General features: G+C 46.5%; 1 protein-coding gene and 1 long non-coding RNA gene across 2 annotated transcripts; both read left to right on the forward strand.

Annotated features, from left to right (window-relative positions):
* Positions 1–2,424: 2,424 nt before the first annotated feature.
* Positions 2,425–4,508, forward strand: LOC117438592 (uncharacterized). Its single transcript, XR_004550890.1, has 3 exons — positions 2,425–2,447; positions 3,423–3,566; positions 4,461–4,508. It is a non-coding gene; the product is annotated as an uncharacterized lncRNA (long non-coding RNA).
* Positions 4,509–19,326: 14,818 nt separating this feature from the next.
* On the forward strand, positions 19,327–20,268 carry LOC117438567 (olfactory receptor 1020-like). Its single transcript, XM_034074038.1, has one exon. It carries the CDS (start codon positions 19,327–19,329, stop codon positions 20,266–20,268), a length of 942 nt encoding a protein of 313 aa, XP_033929929.1.
* Positions 20,269–21,822: the final 1,554 nt, after the last annotated feature.

The following is a 21,822-nucleotide window of genomic DNA, read 5'->3' on the forward strand; positions in this document are numbered from 1 at the left end:
TGGCACAGGTTGCCCAAAGCAGTGGTGAATGCTCCATCCCTGGCAGTGTTCAAGGCCAGGCTGGACGTGGCTTGAGCACCATGATCTTGTGTGAGGTGTCCCTGCCTGTGGCAGGGTGTTGGAACTAGATGATCTTTAGGTCCTTTCCAATCCAAACAGTTCTATGATTCTGTTATTCTCTAAGATTCTTTGGGAAAGCATGGTTAAGACTTCAGGTGGTTCCCCTTAAAGGTAAAAAGTGGAGAATGAAGACCTTAGGCCCACTGTAGGAGAGGATCTGGTTCGAGACCATCTTAAGAACCTGACTGTGCAGAAGTCCATGGGACCTGATGAAATCCATCTGAGGGTCCTGAAGGAGCTGGCAAATGAAGCTGCTAAGCCACTGTCCATCATATTTGAACAATCATGGCAGTCAGGTGAAGCTCCCGATGACTGGAAAAAGGGAAATACAAGCCCCATGTTCAAGAAGGGGAAAATGGATGACCCAGGGAATTACAGAGCAGTCAGTGTCACCTCTGTGCCTGGCAACATCTGGGAAAAGATTCTCTTGGAAGGCATGCTAGGGCACATGAAAAACAACCAGGTGCTTGGTGACAGCCAGCAGGGCTTCACTAGGGGGAAATCCTGTCTGACCAATAGGGTGGCCTTCTATGATGGGGCTACGGAACGAATGGACAGGGTTAGAGCTGTTGATGTCACCGACCTGGACTTGTGCAAAGCGTTCAACACTGTCCCACACAACATCCTTGTCTCTAAATTGGAGAGACATCAATTTGATAGGTGGAGCACTCGGTGGGTAAAGAACTGGCTGGATGGGCGCACGCAAAGAGTTGTGGTCAATGGCTCAGTGTCCAGCTGGAGACCAGTAATGAGTGGTGTTCCTCAGGGATCGGTGTTGGGACTGGTCTTGTTGGACAGCTTTGTCACTGACATGGACAGTGGGATTGAGTGCGGCCTCAGCACGTTTGCTGATGACACCAAGCTGTGTGGTTCGGCTGATCCACCGGAGGGAAGGAATGCCATCCAGAGGGACCTTGACACACTTGTGAGGTGGGCTGATGCCAACCTCATGAAGTTTAACCATGTCAAGTGCAAGGTCCTACACTTGGATTGGAGCAATCCCAGGCACAGCTACAGGTTGGGCAGAAGAGATTCAGAGCAGCCCCACGGAGAAGGACTTGGGGAAGTTGGTCAATGACAAAATGAACATGATCCAGCTTCAGTGTGTGCTTACAGCCCAGAAACCAACCGTATCCTGGGCTGCATCAAAAGGAGTGTGACCAGCAGGTCAAAGGAGGTGATCCTGCCCCTCTACTCTGCTCTCATGAGACCTCACTTGGAGCATTGTGCACAGTTCTGGTGTCCTCAACATAAAAAGGACATGGAACTGTTGGAGCAAGTCCAGAGGAGGCCACGAGGATGATCAGGGGCTGGAGCAGCTCCTGTATGGAGACAGGCTGAGAAAGTTGGGGCTGTTCAGCCTGGAGAAGAGAAGGCTGCGTGGAGACCTCATAGCAGCCTTCCAGTATCTGAAGAAGGCCTGTAAGGATGCTGGGGAGGGACTCTTCATTAGGGACTGCAGTGATAGGACAAGGGGTAACAGGTTAAAACTTAAAGAGGGGAGGTTTAGATTGGATATAAGGAAGAAATTCTTTCCTGTGAGGGTGGTGAGCACTGGAATGGGTTGCCCAGGGAGGTGGTGAATGCTCCATCCCTGGCAGTGTTCAAGGCCATAATGGATGAAGCCTTGGAAGATATGGTTTAGTGTGAGATGTCCCTGCCCATGGCAGGGGGGTTAGAACTGGATGATCTTAAGCTCCTTTCCAACCCAAACTATTCTATGATTCTATGAAAGAGCTACATGGGAAAATAAATCTGATAGAGAAATTGGTCAAATAGGCAGTCCATTTTGAAAGCTGCAGATCTCAATGTGTATTTTGTAATACCTGCTACTCCACTGATGAGCTGACTCTTACCGTGGTGGAAGTGATCTTGGAATGATAATGGAATGTCCTGAAAGCATCAGCTCAATGCTTCAAGAGCAGCTGAAGCAAATGAGGTGCTGGCAATCTTCAAAGCAGGAATTCAAGATAAAACAGAAGGCACTGGTATGCCACCAAACCAATAGTGTGCTCTCAGCTGGAGTGCAGCATGTCACTTGACTCCCTCATCTCGCTTAAAGGAAAATGGAAATGCAGTACAACTGGAAGAAGTCTGGAAAAGAGTGGCAGGGATTATTTTAGCCATGGAATAACTTCAGTAGGAGGAACCAACTTGTTTTCTTCATCCTGAATCTTTGCCCCATTTGGCCTTGAGGGAGAAGGAGGAATGAAAAAGTCTGTTCCTCTTTCTCTGTAGTTTTAAGACAATAAGCAGCATACAAAAGTTAACAGCAACTATTATTGACTGGCCCTTTCAGTAAGGAAACAAAGGAGTGTGGGATGCAGGTAGTAAGTGGTGGGTGCAAAACAAACCCAAAGAGCTGGTTCTGGACAGAGTATGTCATTGACATTGTTGCCACAGGGTGTTTCTGTAGGTTCAGAAAATATCAGGATGAACTGATAGAAGAACAGTATGTTGGGTGTATGAAATAGAGAAACCTTTGTGTTAGGCTGTTCTGCAAGTGCATGGAGGCAAAGAAGACATTCAGGGAGCTGTGCTACATACTGCCTTTGCTTTTTAAACTCCTTTTCCCCAAGAATTTAATTTCTTTGACTGATGTGGAGGTGAACGTTTGGTCTGAGCTAGTATCCCATTTTATAGGAGGGGCTAGGAAAGTGTACGTGAAGAGATGTCATAGGTTGTGACAATAAAGGGCCTTGAGCAGCAGGAATCCTAATTCAAAAGCACACAAAAGCTCTGAAAAATAAGAGGAAGTGGAGATTGAAGTTGTTCTTAATTATCCTTTAGTGTGTCCCGATAGACTAAATGGCATTTGTTTGTATTCTTAAAGACACAGCTTGTGTCTAGTGCTTTCAAACACTGTAGCCGCTAACTGATGGCTTCCTTGTATGTGAAGTTGTACCTTTTGAAAGCTAAAACAGAACATATTTTATTAAAATCAAAACCTGTAAGTAACAGAAGGTAAAGGTGTCTTTAGTTGTTTATCTTCCTTGTTTACAGCTTTAGTTTACTGTTAACTGCTTTATGGGTAATCCTTGTCCCTGGCATTTGTGGAAAGAGATGGAGCTAACAGCTGTCACGTTTCCATTAGATAAGAACTGAAAGATCTGGAACAGAGGGCAAAGAAAAATCTTCTGCACTTATGGAAATAACACTTGTAGACATCATTTGTGATGTCTTGTTTCTTGCACTTGCAAAATGTTGTGTGGCTAGAAATGCCTCCTGTCAGTCATCGGTGTATAAGTTTGTAATAGTTTTGATAGCAGATTGTATTTACATGACGTGTTGCTTCTTCCCAGATTCTGCAGCAGGTGGTGCATGGGTGCAGTGAGAGCATGCTAGGGACAATGGCACTGCCAGCTTGCCAGTTCATGGAAGAACCCGGAATGGCAGTGCAGAGGCATTAATCTAAACATCCTTCTAACAACAATAGCAAGTTTGAGGTAAGTTAGACCTGCAGTGTAGTACAGTGCATTTGCATGGCTTGAAGAGTTCTAAACCATCAAGGTGGTTGGAGCAGAAATGTCAGTGGTCCACGTGTTTACCTGTGGGACTTTGTGCTTGAAGCCCCTGTGAAATACCCGTTCAGCCTTGCTTTTGGAAGGGCTGCTGCTGGATGAGTGGGGCCCTGCCCTGTAAAGAAATAGGTTCAATAAGTCACTTTTATTTAATCTCCTTCAATCATGTGAAAAGTGCATAACTTCAGTGGGTTTGCTGTGTGTGTGTTTGCAGCAGATCATATTCTTAAATGGTCTCAGGGCCTTAATGAACAAATATTTCTACCCTTTCATCCCAAGGTTCATTTCCATTTGCCTGTTACTTCCTTGTGCTGTCAGATGAAAGCTGGGAGTGGAGTCTCATTTTTCTTGTCTTCTCATTTTAGGCTATCTTATCCTGACACAAACAATTCTTATTTTCTTCTCTTGATATTGTTTGAAAGCCTTTTCCTAATACAGTTTAGTGAGTAATTGTTGCCTCTGGGCAGTCTTGGGGTTGTTCATTTATCTGCAGCTCTGACCCTCCTGATTTTTGTTGTTTAAAATGCATAGAAACGTTTAGGTTGTGGCAGTGGAGATCAGTATCAGCAACAATTACCACTTCTAATAAAACCCTAGCAATTAATTTGATATGCTTAAGAGCTAATGCAAACAATAGGCCATGCTTTACATTTGTTAAATTAGCTCTGGATAAAAATATTACAGAGGGGTGTTTGGTTTTGGGGGGATTTTTTTCCTCTGTGGATATGTTGTAGTATTTGTTGTTGGTGTGGTGAAAGTGAAGCAGCTCTTCGGTAAAATAGTATTGCAGGATGCAAAGGTCATGTGTTTATTTGTCAGGATAAAGTTCACATTCCTGGTGCTATCTACCTCTCCATCAAATGTGACTCTCAGTGTAATACAGAAGAGGGCTGTGATGAGTTGCTCATGTCCAGCAGCAGTGATTTCCAGCAGGATCGACTCAGCTTCCGTGGGTCTCCACAGAAGTGGAATGACTTTGAACACCCAGGTGAGTATGTTGTGTTTCAAAGTGCAGATGTGTAGGCTATTGATGGTGTTTTGGACTCTCAAGAGAAACTAATGACACTTGTATGTAGATGTTCCTGAGATGGGTGGGAAGAAAAGACAATTGTTTTCCTGTCCCAGCCTGTTTGCTCTGAGGTGCTGCTCTTGCATTTGTTTCTTGAAAGCAGGCTCATCTGCTGTTCAGCTGCTTGACCTTTTTTTTCCCACCCTTTGGTCAAAGCATGCACTCAGTGACTGGAAGCAAATGTTGCTCTGGATTCTGTTCCAGCACAGTCCTTGTTCTGCACAACATTCACTTACATTGTTCCTGCCTTCTCTTACTTTCCACAGGAAGCACATTGGTAAAAGCCCAGCAGATAGGCTTATCTCTTCTCCCTGCTACACAAGTGCTCAGGTAAGGAGTGTGTGCCCGTGCCTTGTCTCCAGGTGTTGCCACAGAGTACAGCTGAAAAAACCTCACTCAGTTGACTGAGAGCTTCAGTCTCTGTTCTCTCCTAAGCCTGGTTTTGATAACACAGGAGCAAATGCTGGTGAGCTGCAGGATGACATCTTCAAGTTGTTTGAACCCACTGAGCACCATGACATTGCAGGAAGCTTTTGACTTCGAGTGCTGTCAGTAGCTGGAAATAGGCATAGGAGCTCTCTTAGCAAAGCAGTTTGGGTGACAAAGTGCATGTTAGGAACTAATGTGTATACTGTAGAAATACTTTGGATTTTTATGACCTTCTTTCTGTCCTTCCCTTCCGTATAGTTGCAGAGGTTTGCTAAGAACCTGAACTTGGAGGCCCATTGTTTTGGAGCAGCCCTGGCTGTGAAACCTGAGTTTCACCTTGTGGAACTTCATGTTTGGACAAGGCTGTCTGGATTAAGGCTCTTGATTCCCCTCAGCAGGCTTAACTGAAACCAGGCATTTGAAGGCTTTTGGGCTTTTCATTTGTTGGCAAGGCTTTCTCAAACCTCTTAGGAATAGGAGAGAGCAATGAGTCCATTTCATGATGGAAAAGGGGAAAAAATAATAATTTCTTCCGTGTTGTGTTTATTACTTGGCCTTTATTTTCCTGAGAATTTCACTAGGAGTGGGTGAAAGTTGCAGAGAGGGGAGTTAATAATCAAGATCCTGTAGAGCTTTGAATTCTGTTAGGACATGGGCGGTACACATTGTGTTCTCCTCTTCTGTGCCCGGCACAGTTGGTGTGTGTCTCCTACTGGGCACCAGAGTGAAAAGTGGTACCACTGGAACGTTCCTGGTGCCTGCAAAGAGGCTGCTGACATGAGTTTGTACTGCTGTCTTCTGCTTGTCCTGGGGGTGACACAGACAGTGCTCCTGCCAGTACAGGTGAGAGGGAAAACAATCAATCAATGAATTAAACAGTTAAATCCATCCAAGCTCTCTGAGCCGAGTTAGTTGTGCCAAGGTAAAGGGGCTTGTCCCAGTGCATCTGGGGTTGGAAAGAAATAACCTATTTCAGCATAGAAATACAACTGTAAGGCTAGAATAGGTGTTTATAAGGATGTTACTGCTGGAACAGCATGGCTGGCCCACTGCTGCTGAGGGAGAGACAGGCAGGAGTTGGGACTGGCCTTAAAACTGGAAACAAAGGCTAAGGTGTGACTGAATTAGCTACCCCTGACATTGCATAGGAGCCTGCTCTCTGTTTCCCCTTTCCTTCCGCCAGGAAGAGCTTACACATTTAGAGCAATGTTCATTTGGGTTTGGTTTGGTTTTGTAAGAGCCACTCAGCAGGTGCTGATGTAAACTACACCTTTGCAGGTTCTTCCTGAGATTAAACAATGAGCCAATGTGCTCCTGATAGCACAGGCCTTCCCCTTCACTGCTGTGTTGTTTAAGATGAAGCAGTGAAGCACACCCAGTGGGAGAACGGGTATTGAATTTACTTTGGAGAATGGGCTGTGTAATTCCCAGGAAGAGGATATGAGGGATTGTGAGAGGATGACTCCTGTGCTGAACACATAAATGTATTGGCTTTCACAAATCATGGGTGTTGATGTGTGAACTGTGTCAAGAGTCCCTTAGAAAGAAAGAGTGTTCTCTGACTAAAAGCATCCCTCTGATGATGTGATGGTGTCACCTGTGGTTCCTGCAAATCCAGAACATCAGATGCTCATGAGTTTGGCTGAAGGAGGCAGAGAGACTTGTGGAAAGGCCTCCATAGGCAGAGCTGGGAGGTACTGAGAGAGTTTATGCTCTGTGTGAAAGCAGTTTCCTGCAGCTGCCCAGCTGGAGCGGGCTGGCAAGAGGACAGTGGATCTCAACAGAGAAATGTCATTAGCGTTTGAAGGCTTCTGAGCTTTTCATTTGTTGGCAAGGCTTTCTCAAACCTCTTAGGAATAGGAGAGAGCAATGAGTCCATTTCGTGATGGAAAAGGGAAGAAGCTGATAGACTTTTAGGGGTTTTTTAATTGTGAAAAAAATGTGTTTAAAATGTTTCTTCATGAAACTGCAAATTCTGCTTCTCAGTGCAAACTGGCATGCTTGTCCCAGCGTGCCAGGATTGTCCATGGAACAGAAGGAAGTTCTGTTTTAACCAGCTCTAGTATTGCAGAGCACGACAGGTAAGGGCCTGTTTTGTTTGGCATTCCAGCTAACCACCAGTGTTCCCTCTGAGACGCTGGAGATGCTACAATGACAAGAACTTCTTGAATGTTCCAGTTCCTACAGCAAAATGGTCAAACCTTTGATAGCTCTTCCACTTTTAGCCATAACCACTTCAGGGTTTTGTTCCCTAGAGTGGCAGTGTGCCATTTAATTCTCTGTCTGTAAAAGCAGTGCAGCTTTGCTTTCTCTGGTTTTTAACCTTTTGTTTAATGGGCTGTGAATTTGGCTGCCTCTGTAAAGGTTCTTTCTTCATAAATCATAACTGCTCCATAACACAGTTGGAAAAGGGAAGCGTAACTGGTATAGAGGTTCTTTAACTCCTCCTTCCATCTAACTGGCAAAATGTAAGAGGCATTATCCTTGTACCTGTACACAGTGGAAACCATTCCGTGTTTTACTTCAGCCTCCAGCTTATCATAGTGTTCTGTGCATTTCAGAATGACCAAAAAGCAAAAGATCACATCTCCTGAATGATGATTTCTAGGATTAATGTATGACAGACTGTTCATTTGAATTGTATTTGTGGTAGCCAAGCTAACTCAGAAGGTTGTGATGTGGATTTTCTTCCTCCCCTTGTACACAGGTGCCACGCTGTATTACAGATTTACTTCTGACATGAGTAACACTGAGTGGGGTTATAAGTTTACAGTGACAGCAGGTCATCCTGGGAGGTTTCAGACAGGTAAGCACTGCTCAGGATGTGTTGGAAAGGGCTTTCTGGAGTTATTTTGCCAAGCTTTGACAGAGATGTGGTTATCCCCTTTCTTGACTTAGAATTTGCTTTCTCCAATGTTTTGGAAACAAGGTGCTTCGTTTTGTTCAAGTTGATTCTTGACCAATGTCTCTTACTTGCTGTGACTTTGTTAGAAATACCAAATCTTCAGAGATGTGGGGACAATTATCACAATGTTATTTGCATTCAGAGTTTCATTATATCAGTAATTACACACCGAAGTAACCACTCTAAGGTGCCATAATCAGGAAAACAAATAACTGTAATTGTATCTTTAAAAACAGGTATCCATTAAACTAAGTTGGTTCTGGATCTAATTTCTAGGTATAGCATGAAAGGGTTTGTTAGCTTGTATTAGAGTTCAAATAGTTGTAATGAAATTGAGGCTGGTGGATGACTGCAATCAGCAGATGTCTACTGCATAGTGAGTGAGGACCTATAGAATAGTTGGGGTTGGAAAGGACCTGAAGATCATCTAGTTCCAACCTGCCTGCCCTGGGCAGAGCCACCTCACACTAAAACACCTATGTTTAATTTGCCTTACTTGGGCAAATTTTAATTTCAGATAGGTTTCTTTCTCATTTTGCTCTAGATGTTACCAAAGAAAAGACTTGTGACCTTGAGACGTAATCCAGACTTATCTCAGGTTTTTGGTTGGTGGTACAGTTTGGTATTTCTTGCTTGCCAGATCAGTATTGAGTATATGGAGAAGAGAGAACTGAGTGTGTGAACAGAATGGGTCGCTACTAAAGTAACAGCTGTTTGAATTTTGTTTGAATTTGAACCTTTTCAGTTCAGAATAAGCAAAATCATGAAAATAGCAGCATCCTACCAGCTTGCTTTGATAAAGAGAAGTCAAAAAGTATATTTGTGCTGTGATAAAAATGGACAATTTGGCTCTCTGCAAACTTGATTTGCATCCAAGTCTAAAAACCTGGCTTTGGGATTTTCATCGTGGATTTATTACTTTTTCAAGTTCCCTTAGGTATTTTCATCAGCAAATGTCATCTTTGTCACGTGGACAAGAGATTTAATTGCGGAAAGGCCAAGTCTCCATTGTGCTTGTATTCTTTAATCTTTTTCTTGTGTTAATCTGATGGTCCATTCTGAAATTGAACTTCCCCTTTTCCCTCCCCTCCAACATTTGTCATCCTATCTGTGTAGTAAGTAACATCTGGGTTAGTTGGCTTTCACTCAGGAGTAGGAAGGAGGCAGGGTTGGAATTGTTTTTCAGCTATAGCTCAGGTTTTGTCTGTGCTGTACAAGGGCATCGCCTGCTCAGTGCTGTAGTGCAGTATTTGATAGTTTCAGTCAATGGAGCTACAGCATTTTGCAAAGTGATGGATACAGTAATTTTGAAGTCCTCATTTCAGGAGGCCACTGAGTTTTACCAGAGTCATTTGGACATATTCATAGATGTGACGTTTTCTCCACTTCACTGACTCAGAATGAAATTAATTGTCCTGAAGCACTTCACTGAATTTAGATTTTAGAATAATTCTTGTGCTTCTTCCTTCATTTACTCATCAGTTAAAACTGTCTGGTTTTGTTCTCTTCAATTTGTTTGGGGTTCTGTGTTGGGTTTTTTCCTTCCCAGAAACAGGCCTAAGGTCACAGTTACTCACTATTTCATTTGAATTGCCTTTTCTCAGGGACTGTGACCTTACCTTGTTGAAGCCACTTGGGCAGCTTTTTACCCATATGGAAAACAACTTGTGTCATGACCTGGCCAAGCCTGGGATTCTTCCTCCTCTTCATGGTGCACTTGCAGAACTCGTTGTTGTTACAGAAAACAGAGTTAGTGGAAGCAGTTCCTGTGTTTGTATCCCTCCTCTCCCCAGTGCCCACAATGATACATAGTTCCGTGTTAAATTAAAAGCATTTTTCCTTTCCTTGGCAAAGTTCATCAGAGCTTTAGAACCATTCAATGCTTCAGAAACATTAAAAACTTTCTCTTGTGGAATCTGGCAGCAAATTCTAATGGAGGGGCCATACTGTTGCCCTATCCATTGTGGAGCCTTATGGAATAGTCATGACTCCTCCTTATGCACTTAAGGCAGCAGGCCCTAAAGCCACTCTATTCTGTGAGGAATGCTGGTTTAATAACTAATTTCAAGGTATTCATATGTGCTTTTTCTTGAGTTGGTTTTGCACATTACATAGGAACAGTCTGTAATGAACTGATTTCTGTGTTCACAGACTGTGTTCTAGTCAGGGAGAGTCTTATGTGTAGTTCAGGTAGCTTTGGTCCATGGGGCCTACTGTAATGATCAGCATTTTAATGTTAATTAGTATGATGATATCTTTACTAGAAGTGTTGGTGTTCATTGAATGCTTTCTTGCAGGAGCTTGGATCTCTACAAGAGTATTTGCTTGCCTGAAGTACTGAAGATCATCTTCATCACTGCACAGCACAGGTAATAAGCTTGCACAACCTCAGTGATGTGTGGTTTTGCAATACCTTTCTGACAGGCAGAGATAATGAATGGTTTCTGACTGCCCAGTGCAGTTGTATAAAGTAGAGATAAATGTACTTTGACTTCACAATACCATGAAAGGCTTCTGGAATACGTGAATGAACTACGATACACAGCAGTTGTTGCACTACCAGGAGAGGACCAGCAAGATGGTTATTTATTTATCTATTTCTGTTTAATTTCATACAAGGTTTTCTTTCATTGTGGATTGAGGAGAATCATGGCTTTGTTTTTTCCTTCTCTCTTTTAGGCCCTGAAAAACACTGCTGCTGTCAGCCTTGCCATTAACTATCCAAACAAACCCACAAGTTTCTGGAATGTTGAATACTGGCTCAGGCCAGAGTGCATGGGATAGAGTGGTTTGTCCATCAGACATTAGAACCAACATTTTAACTCTGTTCAGGAGAAGGAAGTTCCTTCAGCTTCAGTGTATGAGCACTCTGCAGCCTGCCTTCCTTCCTTCCACCTAGAATATGTAAAAGTAAAAGCACATCTTGAAGTAACTCACTCATCGCCTACAGTTATGCATGCACATATTGTAGCATGTTAGAGTAAACTGAACAATCCTTTTCTTTTACCCAGAGGAAGTAAATGGCAGAAGGTAGTTGAGAATGGAAGGCCCCTGCATTGGTATCGTCTGCTCCCAAGGAAACTTGATAGATGGAACCTGACATGGAAATGACTCAAAGTGATGCCATCAGCAGTGTCTGTTACATGTAATTGAAGTGAGATGGGCAAACCAGAATCTGGTGGTCTGATGCAGAAATGGTCCACACTCGAATCCTGTCATGTTTGCTTTTGCTTTGCAGGCTACTACCCAAGAAAAAAGACTTTAATTCTTGCTAAACTCCAGGCTGTAAAACAAATTGTGGCTGATTTGCATTGCAGTTAAAGGATTCCAGCTTCAGAGCATCCTTGTGCAAGAAGTTTGTGTCTCATGTTCTTTGGTTTGATCACCTGGACCATCTGTTCTTACCTCACCTTATCTCCAATGTTGTGTTCTAACTTGTACATCATTCTAGTGTGGAGAGCAAAGTCTAGCCTCCGTTCACAAAGCAGTGGCAATATGAAGAACTGAGGAACTTGTGTTTTTCTCAAAGATCACATCTTTACAAGCAATTATTAATGAAGTTTTTTTCTTCCAGTTATTTCAATCCTAATGGCTTGGGAGGTTCTTCCTGGCAATGTTGGGAACCCAGACTCCCAGCACTCAGGGTGGGGGTTAACGATGAATCGAGTCTTACCATATAGAGCAATAACTGCATTGCTCCTAGTGAGCATGGAATCAGTTGCAGACCTTCTATGCTGAAATAAACTGGCTTTCTTCCTGCTCAACTCTGCTGGTTCTTCCCTTTTGAAAGAATTGTAAAGAACAAAGAAGCCTTTGTGGTGCATTTTCTATACCATTAGACAGTATGGTCTTGTCAGGTATGAATTCAGAGAAATTTGTGCTCATTATTTTCTTCCTCCCTTCTTTCACATCAGGATATGAAAGAAAGGGACCCAAAAGCTTCAGTAATAACTGAATGCAGGTTGTGTAAAGGCAGTGGCTCTATCAGAAAGGAATCTTCTTGCCCAAGGACCTTGCTTGTCCACAAGGGGAGCAGTGCCTAAATGTCAATGTACACAGGATGTGTACAGGAGCGCTGCTTTGGGGATGGCCTCTGAACTGATGGTCTTATCTGCTGGGGCTGGAATTGTAAGGGTGGTCCAGTCCTCCTGAGAGGCAAAGCGAATGTTGCTTCAGATCAGCTTGAATCAGAATGTGATTGTTCTGCCTGAAAGACTTAAAACTGAAGACCAAGCAGCACTGTGCTGAAAGCCATTGCCTTCAGCATCAGAGTGGCCCTCTTAGTAAATGAGTATGCCAGAATTCAGGGAAAATGGACCACTTATCAAAGTCTGAAAGGAGGCAGAGAGATACTGCTCTGAACACCCTCCTCAAGTATACTTAAGGTTAAAGCCCTCCTTCCTTCCCAAATGAGATCCCAATGGGAAGGGACTTGTCAGAGTTGGGGTGTATCTTTAACATGTGGTTCGTTTTGTTCCCACATCCTTTAGGGAGTCAATTTTGAAATTGCTCTTCTGGAGCAGTAGGACTTCCTGTTCACTGCCTCAGTGTGAATCCATGGCTAAGTGGTCAAGGATAGGGAATGGGCTGACTTGCTAAGGCATGTAGCACACTGCTGAGATCTGCCTGTGTTAGTCAAAGAAGGCTTTTCTCTTTTTCCCCATCAGGGATGCAGACTGGGAGAGAGGGACCTCACTCATGCAGTCCCCATTCCATGATTCTATGATCACCTCTCAGAGATGTGTGCCTCTCACCAAGCAGTTTTGGAGCTGGTGGTCATCGGGCACAGAGCTTTGAAGAGAGAAATGCCAGTTTGGAGTGGGGTGAGAGTGCTGCCCACAGCAAGTGAGGACTGGGATGGGTCTGGTTCAGGCTCCAAAACGCCACAGAACTCCTATGGATCCTGTGCAGGTGCTATAGGCTCTTCAAGACAGAGAGCACCATGAGTATGGTGAGCATCACAACTGTCTAAAGAGCTCTGAAACTCATGTTCTCGGTGTGCCTAGAGCTGTGCAATGGCCTTTCTGCATGGTTTTGGAGGGTGGGAGGGTGTATTCCTACCTGAATCAAGGGGTATGGGAAATACCAGGCTGCCTCTTGTACTACTGCAAGCCTGGGGCAGGCAGGGCAATGCCGGAAGCTGCTGGAGCATTTGCCTTGTGCCATGTCTCCTGTGTTGGCATTGCGGTGGGATGAGACATGAGGGGGTCTGAAGGAGCTTCACTGCTCGTTGCTGCAGCTGTGTCCAGTCTGGCACTGAGGGAGTGTTTCAGGGGTAAATGGGGATGTCAGGTGTCTTACGAATACCAATTTCTGGTGGGTTCGTGCCTTGAGGTTGAGATGTTTCTGTGAGTTCAGAGCTGGGGGTGGCTCTTGTCCCCATCCCCAAATCCACAGCAGGCCCAGGCTCTGATGTTCTTGAAGCCCACAGGAGCCAGAAACATTGCTGATAACTGAAATCTGGTTCAAAAAGTGCCTTTGTGCACTGAAAGGACTCAGCCTTTAGGGAAGTTCCTCACCTTCATCTGAGATAACACCATTCCTCGTGCCTGTCCTTCCCCAGCACTACCACATGCTCTCAGCTTGGCCAGGCAGCCGGAGCCCCAAAACCCCAGCAACAATGACCTTGTTTTCTACATGGGCACCTCTTCAGGCTGAGCAGAACCGATGACACCGTGGAGCTGGCAGCAGAGCTGTATTGATGCCATCTGCACAGAGCCACCTCCTCACCGTCTGCAGATGAAATCACTGAACTGGTTGGTTGGTGCTTGTCGGGGTGCAGGGTGCTCGTGGTGGGCACCACGGCGCCCAGGCAGGAGCCCAGGGTCCCCCCAGACTGGGGATGCTCTTTGTGTCTCACACCAAGCGTGGGTGAGGAGATAGCACATCTCGTCCCTTTCCTTGGCACACGCTGTGTGCCACGGGCTCCTTCTGGACATCGCGCCCTCCCCATGAGCAGTTTCCAGCACCAAATATCCTTGTGATTTCCTTTGTTCCCCACTCTTTTGATCACAGGCTGCCTCTGATGTGGGAGACGAGGGCTCAGCTCTGCTCTGCCTTCAGAGAGATGCAGGCTGGGTGTCCTGAAACCCTCTTAGGCTTTATGCACCTTGGGATGCTCCTTTCTAAAGTCAGTTTGGCTCTTTGTATTTCACTTCAAGTGCTTCTTGGGATTTATGTTCTTGTGTGGCCAGGTTGACCCTGGTGGGGGAGAGAGCTCCTGGCCTCCTAGGGAGGTTAGAAGAGAGGCCAGTGTCATTTGACAGCATGGAAAAAGCAGAAGGGAAACACCAAGGGTTTTGCTTTCCAGTTTTGGGGGGGGGGGGGGGTGTTGTTGTGCAGAGCCACAGGGCTTTGGATGCCTGTGGGGAGCAGGGTGCTCTGGTCAGGGGTGACGAAGGAAGCCAACTCCTACAGCCACATCCCACTGGTAACAGGAGATGCCCTGTGTGGTCCTCCCTCCAGAGCCCTGAGCTTGAGCCTGAGAGCAGTGAATTTGGGCTTTTAAAGTAAATGATGGATTCTAAATGTATAAATTCTGGGGTTTGCATTTGGAAGAGGACTCGCTGCAGGTCTACAGCTAGAAACTTGGAGGGTAAAACTAATGTAAAAGCCAAGATTGGTGTGAGAGACTTCCAGGAGAAGAGGCAGGCAGCAGGCACACAGCACCCCAACCCGCATGAAACCACTCGTTCCACACACAGGGGACACAGCACAGCCCCAAAACGCTGTTGGGGTTGTAGCACACTGCTGGGCATCCTGCACTGCCAGCCACAGCACAGGGGGACACGCACAAGGTGACACAAGTGGGAAGCACGGGGCCTCTGGCCTCCTGCTGCAGAAAGAGCATTGCAAAACTGCAGCTGGGAGGTGGGAATGAAACAGGGCAGGGATGAGGCAGGGGCAGCCGGGTTTAATCCCTGGGGCTGTGCTCAGCAGCCACCATGCCAATGACCAAAGGTGAACTTTAGCATTGCTGAGGGCTTCTGCTGCTGGGAAGGGGAACTGGGCCAGTTGAAGGCTTCTGTCCCCAGCTCTCGTGGGCTGCTTTTGCTTAGTAAATGATTAAGACCTGGAACTACTAAAAGCAGTTAAAATAAACCAAACCCAAGCCAGCCCCAATGGCCCCATGAGCAGGCAGCTCTGCTTCAAGCCAGTCCCAATGGCCCCATGAGCAGGCAGCTCTGCTTCAAGCCAGCCCCAATGGCCCCATGAGCAGGCAGCTCTGCTTCAAGCCAGCCCCAATGGCCCCATGAGCAGGCAGCTCTGCTTCAAGCCAGCCCCAATGGCCCCATGAGCAGGCAGCTCTGCTTCAAGCCAGGCCCAGAGGAGCCCATTTTCTTCTGACAGTATTTTTCTAATTCCCTCATGTGGGTTTGATGCTTTCAAATTGTTGGCTCAGTTTTTGCCTTTGTAGCTTTGCATTGGACTAAAAGAAATGGCTCCAGGAGATGGGCTATCCCAAGGGGCTCATCTTCTGCCCTCAAGCTGTGGCATTTATTTTGCTCGACATACCTGGTCCTGCCAAGCACCAAGGCCAGTGCAGACATAGGCTGATGGGGAGCACCTCCCACAGCCAAGCAGAAGCCATCCCACGGCAGCAGTGCTCTGGCCTGGTGGCGTTTGAAGCATCACAGCTTTGGCTTTCCCAGCCCAGGAGGTCCCTTGCCTCATATGCCATCATCCTCATCCCTTGGGCTGGTGGTTTGGGGTTCAGCAGCATCCCAGGGCAATGCAGAGTGGTCTGTCAGCAGCGGGTGCCTCTGCTGCCCTGGCTGAGTGTGGGAGAGTGCTTCCAGCTCTGTTGGGATTGGCAGCAGTCAATGAGCCCTGTGAGTGTGGCCATGGTTATTGCCATGGAGAAGCCTCCGCAGGGGTGCCAGGCCTGAGTCCCCCTGGCTGGGAGGAGAGCAGTGTGTGTGTGTGTCGTGCTTTCAGCAAGCCTGAAATCATGGGGGATGTTTCTGTTTCCAGACTCCTGGCTTCGGTTCTTGTGGCACGGATGACATCCCGACTGCGGTGACACCACGCTGGGGCAGCTGCATCCCACCTCCATCCCAGAGCCCAGCCCTGCCCAAAGCCAGGGGGACATTTTGGCAGTCGGTTTGCTTTGCAGCCCCTTGATCACCCAGGGCAGGTGGCTGCCTTGTCCAAGGCTGCTGGGTTCCCCTTGTCATCCGCACACAGGCCCAATGGCTGCAGTACTGCAGAGGTTCCCAGGAGCAGCCTGCCATGGCAGGGAATTGTGTGCAGATAAGAAATATTCTGTGGGAAAACGCAGGAATGGAGGGAGCACATGAGCCTCTGTCCTTGGGCAAGAGAGAAAACGAGAGCAAAGTCAAGCTGTGCCTTTATAATGATATAAAAGAAGTAAAAGGAAATGGATGGCCATGGTTTGGGAAGGATGAGAAGTGGTGTTTCCCCTTGGTGAACCCTCAGTGGCTTAGGAGGAGGTTTGGGGTCACCCGGGGGGGTGTGCCCCTGCCAGCAGAAGTGTCCCCAGCAGTGGTGGCCCTGGCTGGGGACCCAGGATGGACCTACACACACATGACTGAGCTGTGGCTCACACTGTGGGGAGCTGCAGAGTCCCCCCTGAACTCTCCCAGAGTCATCCCAGCTGGTCTCCAGGCACTGAGGGAAAAAGACCATTGCTCAGGATGTCAGTGTACACATCAGGAATGGGTTTGCTGCTGAAGCCCCAGCCCCTGGAGCCATGGAAAGAGGAGGATTGCTTTATTTTCCCCTCCTTAGCCCCTGGTTTCTTGATCCAAGCCCAGGGACAATGTAAGACCAACTAAAGCCACTTGAGAAACCTGGTCTAGTGGAAGCTGTGCCTGCCCATGGCAGGGGCAGCCACCGGGGTTTCTGGGCTCAGCATCCACACCGAAAGGAACTGAGCAATTGCACAGGTTCCTCCTTGGTGGAGCCAAGAGCTGTTCCTCTCATGGTTTGTGTTTGCTCTCTGATTAATGTAGGATAGAGTCTCCTTTTGTCATGGGTTCAGCCATAGCAGTCATGTTTCCTTCTTGTATCTGGTGCAGTCTGTGGTTTGAGTTCTGGGCTGGGAACAGTTGCTGATAACAAGTATGTTTTGAGGGTGTTTTTGTTCAGGGCCTTTTCTGAGCACATGCTCCAGCCAGGTGGAGGAGGGGAGGCCGGGAGGAAGGAGAGACAGGACACCTGACCCAGGCTAGCCAATGAGGTATTCCATACCATAGCACGTGATGCCCAGGATGCAACTGGGAGAGAGAGAGCAGGTGGGGGGGAGCTCTGGAGGAACATGGAGGAGGTATCGGTTGGTGCTCGGCCGGGCAGGGTGGAGTGAGTTATGGGTCGGTGGCTGGTGAGGTGTTGTATTCTTTTCGCTTGTTATTGGCTGTATCATTATTATTGTGTTGTGCTTTAGCTATTAAACCGTTCTTATCTCAATCCGTGGGGGCTACATTCTTTGGATTCTCCTTCCTAACTCTCCGGGAGCTGGGGGACTTGGTTTAAACCACGACATTTTTGGCGCCCAACGTGGGGCCCGAGGGTTTGAGATAAGAACAGATCTGAGCGGATTTATGGTCTCTTGTCACAATGCTGATTTATTGGCTCTTAGAGGTTTTTCTCTGGATCTCGCTGTTTCGGGATTTTGCCGGGTACTTTGTGTATGGATTGGATGTGTTTGTGTTTGTCGATCATGGGGCTTGGGCTAAAGCTTTTGTTTCACTGTACTTTGTGTCGGAGGCTTGTAATACGGTGGGGCTCCGGCAGCAGGGAGGGATGGACGTGGCCATGGACTTGGACTTGTACCAGGCCGTCCCGCTGCTCTTTGCCGTCCTTGTCCTTGTCCTCACCTCCGTCTGCGTGAGGCTGCATGAAGCCAGATAGGAGCGGCCCCGGGAGCTGCCGGCAGCTGAGGCTGCCAGGGAGAGCGGCACGGGGAGCCAAACGGCTGTGGCAGAGCAGCGGGAGCAGGCGGGGGAGGAGCGGAGCAGGGCGGTAGCTGAGCAGCAGGATCAGGCAGCGGGGGGGGTGAGTCCCGCGGCCGTTCCCGACCCCCCGACGGCCGAGAGTGTCCCCCGGAACTCGCCCGCTGACCCCCAGCAGGATGCAGGAGACCACACAGCACTTCCCAGCAAGGCAGAGGAGGAAGATCCAGACTCGGGAGAAGAGAAGCTGGTGGTGGGAGAACTGGCAAGCAGGGCAGCTACATCAGCCCCAATCCCAGAAGTTAAGCAGAGTCAGGTTTGGGTCTTGTCTAAGGTTAGACAAGTACATAGGAGCACCAGGAGACTGTCCCCAAGGCTGGACGGTCATGAGTGGCAGGGCATGTGGGACAGTATGGCCAAGTATCTGATCCACTGGGCCCCTCCAGTGCTTTGGAAGCATTGGAAGTGGAAGGCAGCTGTATGGAGTCCTCAGCAGCAAGCTGTAGAACTGCTGAAGGGAACGGTGAATGATTTTGAGCCTGGTGGGCCCAGATACTTCAGGCCATCATTCCAGAGATGCAACATAGAGAGGTCTCATGATCGAGGGGTGGACTTAAGAGTGATGGTGTATTGGAAATGTGAGATCTGGGCATGATGTGAATGGTATGGAATAAGGGGTGGATAATGTCATGGTTTGAGCATGTTTTGAGGGTGTTTTTGTTTAAGGTTTTTTTTTTCAGCCAGGTGGAGGAGGGGAGGCCGGGAGGAAGGAGAGACAGCACACCTGACCCAGGCTAGCCAATGAGGTATTCCATACCATAGCACGTGATGCCCAGGATGCATACTGGGAAAGGGAAAAGCTGGAGGGGGAGAGCTCTGGAGAAAAATGGAGGAGGGAGCACGCGGTGCTCGGCCGGGCAGGGTGGAGTGAGTTATGGGTCGGTGGCTGGTGGAGTGTTGTATTCTTTTCACTTGCTGTTTGCTGTATCATTATTATTTGTAGTAGTAAATGGCAGTAGGGGTTTTGTGTTATGCCTTAGCAATTAAACTGTTCTTATCTCAACCCGTGGGGGCTACATTCTTTGGATTTTCCTTCCTAACTCTCCGGGAGTTGGGGGACTTGGTTTAAACCACGACAAAGAACTTGAGTGATAGATGTAGTCAGTGACTCCCTGCATGGGTAGGTGGTTATGGACCATCTAAGCATCCTGCCAAGGTGCCTGGCATTGTTCTTATTAGAGAATGTCTTCATTATCTACAGAGTACAGAATTAAACCCCACTAATAATTAAGCAAGGGATTAAGCCATCATAACCAAGCTCATGGAAACCACCCCCATGTCTGGGAACGGGGAGACTCTTGGACCCTGATGGCTTGGGAAAACTGGACTATGGTGACAGAGTTTGTTTTCAAGGGGTTCACAGATTGCCTTGACTTCCAGGTTACCCTCTTTGTGCTTTTCCTGCTCATCTATGTCACCACCGTGATAGGAAACCTTGGCATCATTGCTGCAGTCTGGCTTGATTCCCAGCTTCAAACCCCCATGTACTTCTTCCTCGGCCACTTGTCCTTCTTGGATCTGTGCTACTCCTCTGTGGTGACACCCAAAATGCTGCTGAGCCTCTTGTCTGAAAGGAAGACTATTTCTTTTGCTGGCTGCTTCCTGCAGCTCTATTTCTATGCTGCTTTTGTAATCACAGAGTGCTACCTCCTGGCTGGGATGGCATATGACCGTTATGTTGCCATCTGCAACCCCTTGCGTTACCCCATCCTCATGTCCAAGAAGGTCTGTGTTTCCCTCTTAGCTGGGTCCTATGCAGTTGGGCTTTTTCATTCAGCCATCTTCACAGGCTTTGCATTGAGGTTGTCCTTCTGTGGCCCCAATGTCATTGACCACTTCTTCTGCGATGGGCCACCACTCTCAAAGTTGGCTTGCTCTGATACTTCCCTCAATCAAATGTTGCTATTTGCTTTTGGGGGCTTCAATAAGGTCACCACAATATCAATCATCCTCATCTCCTATGGCCACATCCTCTTCACCGTCCTGAGGACAGGCTCTGTGGTGGGCAAAGCTTTTGGTACCTGTGCATCACACCTAATGGTTGTTACCATCTTCTATGGGACCCTTATCTTCATGTACCTACGTCCCAGTTCCAGTTACAGCCTGGGCAGGGACAAAATAGTTTCTGTCTTTTACACCATGGTGACCCCAATGTTGAACCCCTTCATCTACAGCCTGAGGAACAAGGAGGTAAAGAATTCTCTGAAGAGAACAGTGGGGAGAATGGTTATTTCCCTGCCAAAGGGGTAGATAGTTTGACACTTGGGCAGTAATGGGAATGGGGTTGGTGGTTTGGAGTCTTTTTGAGGTTGGAGAGAAGCTGTGATAATACTTCTATCTATTATTGTCCATTCTGTAGACCAGCTTTATCGATGTGGGCTTAATTTGCTGTACATTTGACTCCTGATAGTGTATTTCATAATAGGAGAAACACATACTCACTGAAGAGCCACCAAAGGTTGATTTGTAATGAAACATGATAAAATGTCCAGCTTATTCCTGAATATTTGGAGGCAAGAATATGTTGAGTTTTCTCGTGTACCTGGCACTGCTTAAGCAACCCCAAACTGACTCTTTCTTGAAGGGAAATATGATGACAAGGCTCAGTCCTGTTAAAATAACCCATTTGTGAGATTTCTGATGAGGACTTGGACTGTTTTCTCATCTGTCTTTGGCCAGAGCCCACTTGTCCAAGGTGTAAGAAACCACATCATTCATCAGTGTAGTGGACACTCTATCAAGTGCTGTACCTCTTCCAGCCATGAAATGTGATCTATGGACTTAAGGTGAATTTCAGTGCTTCCAGGTAATCCCCATGACATATGGGAGCATGCAGGAGAACACACAGAGCAGACCAAGGAGGTTTGGAGGAGAGAGGAGGAAGAAAAGTTCCCTAAAGCTGCAGGAAACAGGGAAGTTTGAGAGGAACTTCTTGGAATCTTCTTCCATAATCACAGACCAATCGATGACCCATCAAAGAATGTTCAAAGGTATTTGAAGATTTCCCTGGTGCACTTTAATCCTTCAAAGTGCTTTTTATAGTGAATAAATACTTCAAATGATATTGTTAATATACAGTGTAAAGGATTGGACAGTGATGGTTCCTAAAGGTACTGTTGAGTGGAATTGTTCAGTACATATATTCAAACTTAATGTACAGTAAAGCCATGCTGCATTAGTTGCAATAAAACTCTTATTTCTACGTTTATTATCTCTTTTTCCTCTAAGCATGTAGTTCTCTATCTACAAGACCATTAGTTGTGGGATATAACTGGCCAAAAGTGGAGTTTCATAAGTAGACATTACATCTGATCTCAGTCTCCTCCTTAGAAGGAACTAAAGACCTTGGCAAAATCACCATGGGAAATGGCTCAAGTAAATGATGGTGCATAAAGATATAATAAAGATATATAAAGATATCAGCTGCATATAGAACATGTATCATGATTCTGACATATTTAACTTCAGGACATCTGAATTTCAGGTGGCTGAGGCCCACCCAGCTTATGGGTCATAGCACTTCCTTAGGTCAGATTTCAGTTCTATATAACTTCAATGTATTTTTTATTTGAAACTCCTCCTTTCCATTACCACCTTCATTATAAGAGGAAAATGAATATGCTCAAAACATCCTCAGACACAACAGAGCTGATACAAGACAAGGAATTTAGTGATAAACACTTTGAAGGTTTATACCTAATAACCTGATGACTGTGTACCTGCTTTCTACAAGTTGTTTTTCCTCCTTGTCATGCTGTTGTAAGAAGCAAAATAAGTTTATTCTGGCAATAACTGGAATATGTG

The sequence above is a fragment of the Melopsittacus undulatus genome, unplaced genomic scaffold (genome assembly GCF_012275295.1).
Source record: "Melopsittacus undulatus isolate bMelUnd1 unplaced genomic scaffold, bMelUnd1.mat.Z mat_scaffold_49_arrow_ctg1, whole genome shotgun sequence".
NCBI lineage: Eukaryota > Metazoa > Chordata > Aves > Psittaciformes > Psittaculidae > Melopsittacus > Melopsittacus undulatus.